This window comes from Electrophorus electricus, chromosome 4, assembly GCF_013358815.1.
Source record: "Electrophorus electricus isolate fEleEle1 chromosome 4, fEleEle1.pri, whole genome shotgun sequence".
In the NCBI taxonomy this organism is placed as follows: domain Eukaryota; kingdom Metazoa; phylum Chordata; class Actinopteri; order Gymnotiformes; family Gymnotidae; genus Electrophorus; species Electrophorus electricus.
The window spans coordinates 10,972,588-10,985,272 of record NC_049538.1 but is presented as its reverse complement, the minus strand read 5'-3'; the positions used below and the strand labels follow the sequence as shown (position 1 = coordinate 10,985,272).

The window sequence follows — 12,685 nt, the reverse complement described above, 5'->3', positions numbered from 1 at the left end:
ACATTTCAAAGGTGAGCAGACCGCCATGCGGACACTTAGTGTGTCTTCTCTCCTCTCCCCTCATAATCCTCTCCTCAGATTACATCCTTACATCATAGCTTCTGTTAGGACACCTTTATGTCACCAGCATGGTGGCAGGATTTAAGACTGGAGCCAGGAAAGATCTTATCTCTCTGCCAACCAGATTTTATCTTTACTGCTTTCTAACTTATTAGTCTTAAAGTACCACGAACTTCTAAAAGGTCTAAAGGTTTGACGTTTTCACTCTCCCCCATGGCGCACTTATGTGGTCTCGTGCTCTTCATGTAAATAACATTTTCCTCCGGCTCTTCTATATCATAATCTGGTATACTGTTTTTAAACAGTGGACGTCTGGGGCTGCCCCCCAGGGCTCTGGGCACTGCTGAGAGTTCCTCGTTCCTGGAATGTCAGAGCCTGAATCAAAAATATCCTGAATGTGAACCATCACCCGAAAGGCCCCTGTGGAACCCGCGGCGGATCAAAGACAAATCGCCACTCTTAGCAAACTGAAACTACACATCGCAAAAAGAAAACATCTTTTGCTTGAAAAAATTGGAACCATTCCTGTGGTACATTTAAGGTGGACACTTACCTGTTAGTAGGATTAACCAGGTGTGCTGCGGTGGGTTCTTGTGGCCTGGACCGTCTCGCTGGGCCCTTGTGATTTGCATGTTATCAAGGTCCTGTGATGTTTGTTATGCATTTAAGGAAGACTTGCCTTAAGCCTCTGCACAAATGTAACAGTGTATTTGGATTTGACTTCATTGTGAAACTATGATATCAATTTAACAAACTTACTCTCTGCATTTGGGTGTATCAAATATGCACACATGCGCTGGCTCGCATTTATTTGATTATCACACAGGGAGAGGCACCGAGTTTGCACACAGAGGTGTGTGCACCTGAAAGGATCAATCACACACCAGAATGAACATGGGGTAATCTGTAGTCCTTAACATAGAGTAATCTGTAGTTCATAACATGGGGTAATCTGTAGTTGTGTAGATGGGCTAATCTGTAGTCCTTAACATAGGGTAATCTGTAGTTCTGAACACGGGGTAATCTGTAGTCTTTAACATAGGGTAATCTGTAGTTCTGAACATGTGGTAATATGTAGTCCTTAATATAGGGTAATCTGTAGTCCTTAATATAGGGTAATCTGTAGTCCTTAATATAGGGTAATCTGTAGTCCTTAACATAGGGTAATCTGAAGTTCTGAACACGGGGTAATCTGTAGTCTTTAACATAGGGTAATCTGTAGTTCTGAACATGTGGTAATATGTAGTCCTTAATATAGGGTAATCTGTAGTCCTTAATATAGGGTAATCTGTAGTCCTTAACATAGGGTAATCTGTAGTTCTGAACACGGGGTAATCTGTAGTCTTTAACATAGGGTAATCTGTAGTTCTGAACATGTGGTAATATGTAGTCCTTAATATAGGGTAATCTGTAGTCCTTAACATAGGGTAATCTGTAGTTCTGAACATGGGCTAATCTGTAGTTTTGAACATGGGATTATCTGTAGTTCTGAATATAGGGGCATGCTTTTCTGTAAAACATAGAGGGATTTCACATTCCCTGATGCTGGCAGTGAGGCGCACGGATTAATATCAGCGCATAGCGAAGACGTCTGTGTACATGTAACTGCAAGGTTTTCCCTTTCTAGGCTGTCGTTAGTCGACAGATGACCACTTATGCCAGCCTCATAAACACCAGCACACACACACAGACACACACTTATCAATAGACACAAACCTTACAACTGAACCCCTCTCAGGCAGGAACACACAGACAACACACAGATGCATCTGTGCACAGTCCTCTTGAACAACCTCATGCAGTTTTCTGTGATTAATTCTCTAATATGATGTGTGTATACACTAACCCACAAATGTAATGGGAGTAAATGGAGAAAGTTTTAGGAGTGTATAACTTGAAGGGAAAAAAAACTTTAGTGTGCCATGCTTTTTCAAGATAAAAACAAATGGGGTAAGATCTATGGTGGTGTTAATCTTATGTCAGACTCCAAGCCAAATTGTAAGAGGATGCAGCTAAAATTGGAAACAACCTGTCATATGGTTGCTATTCCAGAACACATGTGGCACAAGGACAAAAGTTTACCCTTAGCAAACATCTTCAAAAATAAAACTGCCCTCCCAGCTTGAAATCAAACACACACACACACACACACACACACACACACACACACACACACACACACACACTTTCCACATTTGGACAAAGAATCAGGATGTATGATTTAAGTGACTATTCCTGAGGTGTCAGTCTGTCTGACTCTCTTTTCTTTGATAATTCCACCAAATTAATTTATGTGATTTGTTTGATTCTGTAACTTATTTTGTGTTTCCAATTTAATACATGTGAGAAGCAGCAGTTGGGAATGTGTGATTGGATCTCAGTGTCAATACTAGTAGCAATTTTCAATCTAATCTCTGTGCACATCTTCAGCATGTTGTGGGTTATCATGGACATTCATTCTGAAGTAATTCCCAGTGAAACACAAACATTCACTGAAAACACACTTACAATGGAAGCCTAAAAATGTTGCCAAATAGGTAAAAAAAAAAACTTCCCTTAGATCAAAACAGTATGAGGGTGGACATGTTTTCTGGGTGTTTCAGGCAGTTACATCAGGAGTGGCATCAGTATTTTGTCTTACTTCCTTCCTTAAATATGCATTTAACAATCTTAGACATCAATTCCTTTTACTTTTCACTTCCTCTGTGTTTGTTTATGTTAATGGATAAAAGCACATGAATCCCACATGAATAGAACAATCCCACCAAGAACACATGTTTTTGGAACTAGAGTTTGGTTTGGATCTGAGCTCCTGTCGCCACCTCCCCGCCCCCTCCGCGGCCGATCCTCAACGTTATTTTCACACAGCGCCTGGCTCTAAAGCAAATGTCATCTTACTTTGATTTTGGCCAAGCAGACTGTATTAATCCTGGAGGAGGACAGGGTTAGCAAGGGAGACAGGCAGCGTTATCCTGCGTTTCAAAATCATGAGACGGAGAGATGTCGCGACCCATCCTTTTGGTGCTGATCAGTGGCCGCATTTGTGTTCTGACCAAACAACAGATGCACGGCACCCTACTGTCCTATTAAAGCAAGGAAGGAGATCACATTGAACCAGACAAAACTGCAGACAAGTGTCCATCCAGCCCTGTGAGCCGCATCCCATGATCTCTGACCTTATACAGAGGCTGTGAGATCCAAGGCACGTTCAGCAGCTTAGAAGATTGCTATAGATGCCTTGGGCCTCAGGGAACACGTGCTGCTGATCATTAAAGATCACCTGCTAGAGTTTTTTGAGCACAGATAAATACTATTACACTCAACACTGTTAACACTCAACCTGACTACTGTGCTTAGGAAAGTGTTTGTTCATAAAAACGCTGCATTAAACTTTGCATGAACAAAAGTGAATTTTCATGGCCAATACCAATATGAGTGACTTGTCATTAAAACTACTTTTTGCTTTTTGTCATTGAAACATTTTTGTCTTCTTTTTACAGATATCTTCAAGAGAGCACAGTGTTAAATTGTACCCAAAAGAGTAAAATATGTCTCCTTTAACAAATATAGAGTAAACGCAAAAGCATTACTCAGTGCAGCAATTAGGAATGTTATCTAATCCTTGTGAATCTTTTGCCATTGCCAGTCTAAAGTTCAGATGAGACAGGACCAGAGTCAAAAACAGGACTTGCAATTTGGCCCCAAAAACCTCCCGGAACAACTAGAATGAATTCAAACTCCAATGCTATCAGCACGGAATCAGAATTCAATCACTATGACAGTGGTGGAACAATGTTGTGTCCTGGGCCTAATGAGGAAATCTGAAAGATGATGATACATCCACTAGGTGTCAGGATAATGGCTTCAGCTTTTATTGACATCCTGAAAATGTGCCTAAATCATCACACAGATTGGAACAAGGAACGGACAGACTGTGTACCAGATACCAAATATCTTTGGTATCAGTGAAATTTGATGGACAGTCAGTTATGGCATCCTTTGTCAGATGGAAGCCAGCCAGTGATTGTATCATCTCGGCCCATTTTGTCACCACCCACATAAATGACAATTGTTCAGGTTTACACTCTGGCATAAAATAGTAAAGGTTTGGATACAGATGAGGATAAAGGATGATTTTACGGCCAACTCCAAGACATCACTGATGATACAAAGAGGCCAACTGAAAATTATTTCAGGTACCTGGAGAAAAGGGCCATTGTTAAGCTTTCAGAGGCAATATTTCCTTGTGTACCAACTGGAGAGGCAGTATCCTCCTCTCAGTACCTGTGAAGACCTTCTCTGTGGTCCTCCAAAGGAGGACCCACGCGGCCATTGACCAGCAACTACAGGAAGAGCTGGACAGGTTCCAGAGTGGACCACCATACTACGAGCAGATGTTCAAGCTGCGGAACATCTCACTATAAACTTCGCACACCATAACCTTTGTGGAGCTTTGTCAAAAGCACCGATCAGAAATCACTCTGGCATATGCTTTGGTTGTATGGGGAGTCTTCAACTTTTACTGACATCCTCAAAAGTCTATATTTCCAGTCGAGTTATTGTGTCAAGACTGGAGCTGGGCACCGGGGTAGAACAAGGACACATCCTCTGCTTCCTCTTCCTCCTCATTGCCCTGGATTATATTACACCGTGAGCAGTAGCTCACCTTGGTGACTTGGGTTTTTCAGATTCCATCTTTAGAGGAGCAATCGGTCATCTGTACCACTTTAAAGTAGCAAACAATATTTATGAAAGTGATTATGTATCTTTACATTTTTTGTATGAAGTGCAGCTCACAGGAGATAAAGAATCGGATTTCTTTGTAGACCTCAAACCATGGATCCAAGTCCCACACATGAAAGCAGCCATGTTTAAAATAGATTTAGTATAGACACTTTGATACATCCAGATCTCTAGGTGTCAGCATAATGAGAAAAAGAATCATTGGGATCATGAGAAAGGGAAACGGTGCCGCGCTCTGGTCTTCTGTTGTCCCGCCCAGTGCCTCTGCCCTCTTCCTGAGAAGTGAAAGGCAAAGCAGGCCCAAGCTGAGGAAGTGAAGGAGAAATGAGAAATGTGACACCAAGACATAATGATGAAGAAATAAGGGATCATGATCTTTTCCTTAGTTTTACTGGCGTGTTGCTAGTTGCCGCCTACATGTTGTGTGGACTGTTTCGTTACACTTCGCCCACTTTCCCCCATTAGTTGGTTCCCTTTCTGCTCACTTTTGCTGTGTGTGTGTCTCTCTAAAAGTGCTTGTTCCTCACGCAGAAATCTTTCGACTCTTCTTCTGTGTCAACAATACAATATGTTGGGCTTTTTTTGCTTTAATGTGAGGTTACTGATGCTGAGGTCACTGGGGCAGGGCCTGGGGGGCTGTGGGCAGGAGGGACTGGTGCTTGCTACTGATCTGTAGGCAGCAGAGGCACAACTCGGTAAAGCTGCTGGCACAGAGCATTCATATTTCACCCAGCTTCATTGCCATGGTAACTGACTTGGCCCCTCCAAGTGGGCTGTTACTCTTCTACGACTGGAAAGCTTTGTTCTGTCCGTCTCTCTCTCTCTCCTCAAACGCTTTCCATCCTTTCTTCTCTCTCTTTCTCTTCCCACTCTCTTCACGTCACAAGGCGGTTTGTCACAGCAGGAAAGAGAAAGACAGAAAAAGAGAAACAAAGAGTATGTGAGGGCAAGAAAGAGAGACGGTCAGCCAACCGGAGAGAGAGAGAGAGAGAGAGAGAGAGAGAGAGAGAGAGAGAGAGAGAGGAGAAAAGAGAAAAGGCGAGAGAGAGGGGAGAGACGGGCAGAGCTCATTGTGTCCTTCATGCCTCAGCAGGCCTGGCACGGAGACCATGCACCCCTTACTACACAGGCAGTGTAGCACTGGCGCTAGCACTGGCACTGACCTGGCACGGAGACCATGCACCCCTTCCTACACAGGCCGCGGCACACAAGCGTGGGCTCGCACACACGGCCTGAGCAAGCGCTGACAATCACTCCATTCATTCCACACATCCAGCCATTCATCTGTCAATGTACTCGAACTCCTAATCAAAGGAAGAACAAACCCATTACGAAGCACTAATAGTGTCCGTGGTGCCATGGAGGGAGGATGGCCCCCACACACAGGCGCTAGTGCCTGGATACGGCACTAGCAATGACTAAAACGACAACACGATTCAGTAACCCGTCACAGTACGGCAAAGCAGACAACAGGAACACAGCCACCTGTTTGTCTAAATGTCAGGCTTCTGGATCTATAGCCAAGTCCATACAGCACTCTGTAAAGCCAGGAAATAAGTCACTCGGTTTACACAGAGGACTGGGGCGGGCGGTGGCGGTGAGTGCCAGTCCAGACCTGCAGACACCCAGAGCTCTGCCGCAGGCCCCCGGGCCCCCTCCGGACACCCTGCCCGGCCTCCGTGAAGCCCCTCCTCCTTTGTCCCAGGGTACAAAGGCATGCGTGGGAAAGGGCACGGAGAAAGGGAAACGGTGCCGCGCTCTGGTCTTCTGTTGTCCCGCCCAGTGCCTCTGCCCTCTTTCTGAGAAGTGAAAGGCAAAGCAGGCCCAACATGAGGGAGGGAGGGAGGGAGAAAAGGGAAATGTGACACCCAGACATAATAATGAAGAAATAAGGGATCAGCACATGAGCCGCTGGCATCTGTGAAGCTGTGTGTGTGCTGCCTCCGCAACGCTGCGTTTCATAACGCGATGCACGGTTTTTCCTCTTCGTCTTCTTTCGATGAGATTTTCATCGCTGCCACTAGGCAGCTGGCGAGAATTCTTCACAGCAATCTAGACGCTTGGTAACAGTTGAAATTCCTTTCTTCCAGAGTTTTGATTTGTTGAGAAGCTACATTTGTCTGACAGCTGAGAAAACATTAAACTCTTAGCCATTAGAGAAACTACATTTGGGATTTGAAACTTACCTTGTTCTTACAGCAGAACTGCTAACCGGTAGAAGATTTGTGTTTGATAGTATATATTCATCCAAGACCTGATTCTTGTCTGTTTTTTCTTTTTTAAAGTTTATCTATCTGTTTTTATTTACTATGGATCTACGCTCTAGAACTTTCTACCTTAAAACATGAGAGTGATTAAAAACACTTAATTAATACAGCATTTATTTAGACTTTGATTATGTTTATAATTGTCCTGTGATTTAAATGTTACTTTTACTCCATAATGTGTCATTTTGTTTTATTGCCTACTATTTTACTATTTATATTTTTTAATCTATTGATCATCTCACACACACACACAGATCAATGCCACTGCTGACTGAGGCAGTCCCACCAATATAAAATAAGTTTACTCTCAGCTAATTCCTTATTACAAAAGACACGTCTATAACAACATCGACTTGATGGGACGGGTTTAAAATAAGAGGCTATTCCTTCCCTGATATTATGCAAGTGTCTGCTGTAATTAGGATGCATTACAAGAGCATTTCACTTGAATATACATATTAGAGATGCGCGCCAGACTCAGGCGGTGGCTTGCCAGACATTTTAAATCCCCACAGGCTTCATGGATGTCTGGATTAATCCATCGGAACAGAAAAAACACAGATGACGAGGTGTTGTCTCCTCATCACCATGATGCTAATGAGCATGTATTTCCAAGTCATCGGAGGGCACGTTCGGAGCCCCTCCTCCTCACTTTAGGACATGGAGTCGTTGTCCAAGCATTCCAATATGCCTTGGATCTTAATGAGATGGCTTTGGGGTTTAATGGTGTTTGGCAAGGCTGAGGAACAGCCGGTACGAACTACGATGCCCGACCCAGGGCTGTAGCTCTAAAGGTGCTAGCTCACACACACACATACACACACACAGATGCATACATACACAAACGGTCCACAGGAACCACATATTCCAATGAGACTCTGTTAACATGGAGAAAGTCTGCAGAATGTATACCGCCTCCTGTAGTTGCAGCTTTTGTAGTTAAACATTGGACAAAAACAAGAGTTGCCTCAGCTGCACTGTGTGTCTAATGACTTCGTCATTGATTATTCTATCCCTACGGCAGGATCCGCTGCAGTAAGTCGCTGTTTTGTTTGTGGTTTGGTTTTTGTCATGACATAACAGTACATGCCAAAGAAACATACAAAACACATGTCAATATACAGCAGGGTGTTTACTGGGAATTTGAACACACAATTCAAGGTAGTTCCTTCATGTGTCACAGCATAAATTATGATCCACAAGACAGTGTTCCGGTAACAGAGCTTTGCTCTGCATTGTCAGCAAGTCTTATGGGCTTTTACCCACAATTTCGCATTTAAGCCTTAGATGTACACCTCAGGTCCTTAGCGACCTGTGACCTTTCTGTCCTTGTCCATTTTTCAACCGTGATTTGAACTATTTACAACTATATTTGTTTCAAAAATAAATTAATTTAAATAAAATTAATTTTTAAAAAATCTAATTCATGTTGCTGCAATAAAGTGGTTATTAACCATAAATAAAGTGGTTTTGTAATTTGTAGTCTGTGTTATATAGTGACAAACAAAATGTCAATACTTAAAATATAATGCATTATTTTGTTTTTGTCAATAAAATTGGACAGCTTTAGTCCAACACGGTAGTTTGTTTGTAGATCAGTTAAGTGTTGGCGTGGCAGGTCACTAATAACCTGAGGTATGCACTCTACCTTCTGGCCACCACCAGGTGTTGGGTGATTTCAGAGTTTAAAAATCAGCGAAAGTTCTGCCTCACATTCTTCTTCATCGCCGAGTGAGGGCATGTCGCTTCTCAACGTCCGCGTGTCTTGCAACACACCCTCCTTTTATCAAGTCGGGACCTTCTGAATTAAAATTGGTAGTGGATAAACAACTCTGTAGTGGATGAAGGACTCCGTAGTGGATGAATCGCTCCATAGTGGCCTCTCCAAACTCCTTTCAGACATGATAAAGAGAAGGCTTCTTGCCTCATATAACTTTTAATGTTGCTACTGTATAATACATTTGTTACCTTTTGCGTGATATGTGCCTTCATGCCCATCTACAGTTGCCCTGCTGACCAACTCTGACATGTTGGTTTGGGTCAAGCTTTGGCAGAACCCAAAAATAACATTACCCACCAGACAGCAGCTTTTTTTTTTAAATGTTCCACTCGTATAATACTGACAAATACAATACAGTACTATGAAGGAATATTCACACAGAGAATTACGACTGATTACGACATACACGACGTGTCAAAGATCCCATTAGCCTGGAAGGAATGTCTGCTCCCACATGCGGCTCTGGCTCAGGGATGGATGTTCAACAGATTGACGACGCATCATGGCATTAACGTGGCAAAAAAAACCAACCACAGTTCAGCGCTTTTCGGCAAGCGCTTTCTCGGACACAGGCTTCATTCTATGGCCAGGTGTTCCTCACAGAGGCCTGTTCCCGTTCTCTGTGAACTCGGGCAGGCTGTTGAGAGCGGTTTCCTCGCTCTTGGACTGGGTTGGCGCGTCACCCTTCCTGGACTGCTTCTTGGTGGCCCTGGAGAGCCTGCGCCGGAACGTGTCTCCAGCCAGGAAGTACAGAATGGGGTCCACACAGCTGTTGAGGCTGGCCAGGCCCCTGGTCACCTGGTAGGTGGCATACACTCTGTTGTTAAAGTCGCACATCTCCGGGCTCTGAAAGTACAGCCGCGCCCTCATGTTGAGGTTCTTCATGACATGGAATGGCAGATATGAGACGGCGAAGACGGCGAGGACTATGATGACGAGGTGGATGGATTTCTTCCTCAGTGGTGCGTTGTTCATGTCCTTATATATGAGAGCTCTGACAATGAAGCCATAGCAGCCCAGGATGATGAGGAACGGCACGCAGAAGCCGAACACCGTCATGCACATGCTGTAGACGAAGTAGCCCGGCAGCTCGTCCTCCGTGGTCGTGTCGTAGCACGTGGTCACGTTCCGCTTGGGTCCCGTACGTGAATAGTACAGGATCGGCGCGATCCCGGCTATCACTATGAACCACACCAGCGCGCTCGTGCGTATGGCGTTCTTCTTCTTGAGGCGGCCGAGGGACTTGAGCGGGTGCACGACCCCGGAGTACCTGTGCACGCTGATGCACGTCAAAAAGAGGATACTTCCGTAGAGGTTCACATGGAATATGAAACGTTGCAACCGGCACAGCACGTCGCCAAAAATCCAGTCAGTTTTATTAAAGTAGTAAAATATGAGGAATGGAAGCGACAGCACGTAACAGAAGTCCGCCAGCGCCAAATTAAACATGTACACCGAAATACTGCTCCACGGCCGCATGTGGCAAACAAACATCCATATCGCCAAACTATTCCCGATGAATCCGGTGATGAACACAATAATGTACACTATCGGCAGGTAATAAAACTGAAACCCGGTTTTTGTCAGCGAGCAGCCTTTTGTGTGATTAGGAATCTCAGTCACATTGAGAAGTGAGGTAAAGTTCAGTTCCGCTGTCATGTTGTCGGAAAGACGTGTGGCTCGATAAAGAAAACACCCGTGAAGATGGGCAGATACGGTCATCAGTCACGCCAACATCGACTCTACGGGCATCATTAGAAACAAGAGTTAATAACATCAGCAGGGAAAACCGTGTCCTCGTGTGGCAAAGTTCAGGGGCATGAGTTACCGCCGCAAAAAGTGCATTGCGAAATCCGCCAATCCGGTCCCTCGATGAAGAAAAGCAAAAGTTGATCTCACTCACCACGGAGACGCGCCTTTACATTCTTCAACGCGGTTACTTTCACTTTTGGCGAGCATTGCGGCGCTTTCCGCCCTGTGCTGGACAGAGTCGTCCTGCAGAAACGACGGTTGAGCCGGTCGAGCCTCAAGGCTCTGGTCCCGCACGCGCTGACGACGGTAGCAGGCGCAGGACAGACGGCGCCGCGAGCCCGTCTCAAGCGTCTCGCGCGCTGGCACTTCATAAGGAGCTACGGCATCGCGTGAGCGCGTGGGAAGGGGCGGGGCGAGACAGTCTGTGTCTAACTGTATACGCACCGTTGTTTCGTTCAGGTGCCAAGCCGTTTCTCCAGGTGCGAAGCATCCTTCAGTGAGGTTATAAGCAACTCATTCTCCATGTCTTTATTTATTAAACCCGCGTGTACGTGTTCAGACAGAGAAAACTGGTTATATTGCATTCGTGCAGATATTGTGTTTAGATTTCGGCTTTTGCATGTATGAAGGACAGTGTTTAAAATAATTTTCAACAAAACTCCTAGATTTAAAGATAAACGACTTTTATTTATTGAACAAGTAACTATTTATACTCTCCTACCAAAGAACAAAAAAAATATTGCATGCTTTAGTGGTGTCTCACACACACACACACACACACACACACACACACATACAGAGAGAGAGAGAGAGAGAGACAGACAGACAGACAGACAGACAGAGACAGACCTGCATTGCTGTTCTCACTAATTTCTTCTTCCTTCAGGAGAAAATGTCAAGCTGCCATTTTAACTCTCAAGATTCATTTATCACTTCTTCTCACACACCAAGTCCTACTTCAGCAAACAGGGTCCTGTTGTTTTCCATCATATATCAAGGAGACATTCCATTTCATTTCAGATTTCTCTCTCTCTTTCCCTCTCAGTCCTGCCTTTTCTTCCCATATGTGCCCTTAAAAATCACATTTTACATCAGACAGAAGAGGTGGTATTACCACACCCCCTATATTAGAACAGGTTCGATTTGGCCTTATTACTTTGATCTGATTCATGCTACACAGACAAGTTTAATCCAGATCTGAGTTCCCAGGAACCTGAAGATATTGTCCCCTTTGTACATTTAGCGTACATTCTTTGCCAGGGCAACAGGAAACAGGAAACAGCCCATAGAAAGGGCATTGTTCACCACACAGAGAGGTTTTCGCATGAACCCTGTTATCTTACACTGCACCTAAGAGGAGTGCACCAACAGCAATTAAGGTGTGGCAATTGAAAAGCAATTTCCATGGCGCAGAGAATCAGACGAGTCGGAAATAAGATGGAGAGGTCCTAAAGCCTCAGGAAAATCCTCTCCGTCTGCTGTCCTGTAACCGCATGATGTCACGGTGATGTGCAAGATGTCCATCATGCTCCACCTTCCATACCTTTCAAACGCCTTTTCCCCGAAACAATGTCGCTAAGCGGCAGCCTAACTAATCAATAAAGACATTTATTGTCAACAGTTTTTATTAATGATGTTATCAATGTGACCAATGAGTTGTTGAGGACCTAGAAAGCGGAATACAAGAGGAAGTGAGGGAAGAGGCGGACAGAGAGGATAAAGAGAAATACAGAGGGAGAGGGAGAGCTGCAGACCTAGACAGAAATAGGAGAGGAGGATAAATTGCAAGAGTGAGAGGGCTGATTGCATTGAGGAGTGCGTGGGCAGTAAATCAGTCAGTGCCATGGCCATCTGACACCTGATTTCCGAGGGATTATACCTGAAAAGTATCTACTTGCCACGAGTGCAGTCAAGGATTAATGAGAATTAATACACCTGAAAAAGAGAAATGACATTACTGCGTCCAAGAGGAAACGTTTCTCTCTAATAGTATGGAAACCGGTATCATGTCATTTTTGGGTTAATTTTCAGTGGCTTAATTAATGCTGAAAACAAAACCAAACCAAAACCAGAAGGAAGAAGA

The 12,685-nt window shown here is 44.3% G+C and overlaps 1 protein-coding gene across 1 annotated transcript; it reads right to left on the bottom strand.

The window, feature by feature from the left end:
- Positions 1–8,183: 8,183 nt before the first annotated feature.
- On the bottom strand, positions 8,184–10,960 carry p2ry1 (purinergic receptor P2Y1). The gene has a single exon (XM_027032071.2). The coding sequence runs from the start codon at positions 10,570–10,572 to the stop codon at positions 9,448–9,450; it is 1,125 nt and encodes a 374-aa protein (XP_026887872.1). The 5' UTR covers positions 10,573–10,960; the 3' UTR covers positions 8,184–9,447.
- Between the last annotated feature and the right edge of the window lie 1,725 nt (positions 10,961–12,685).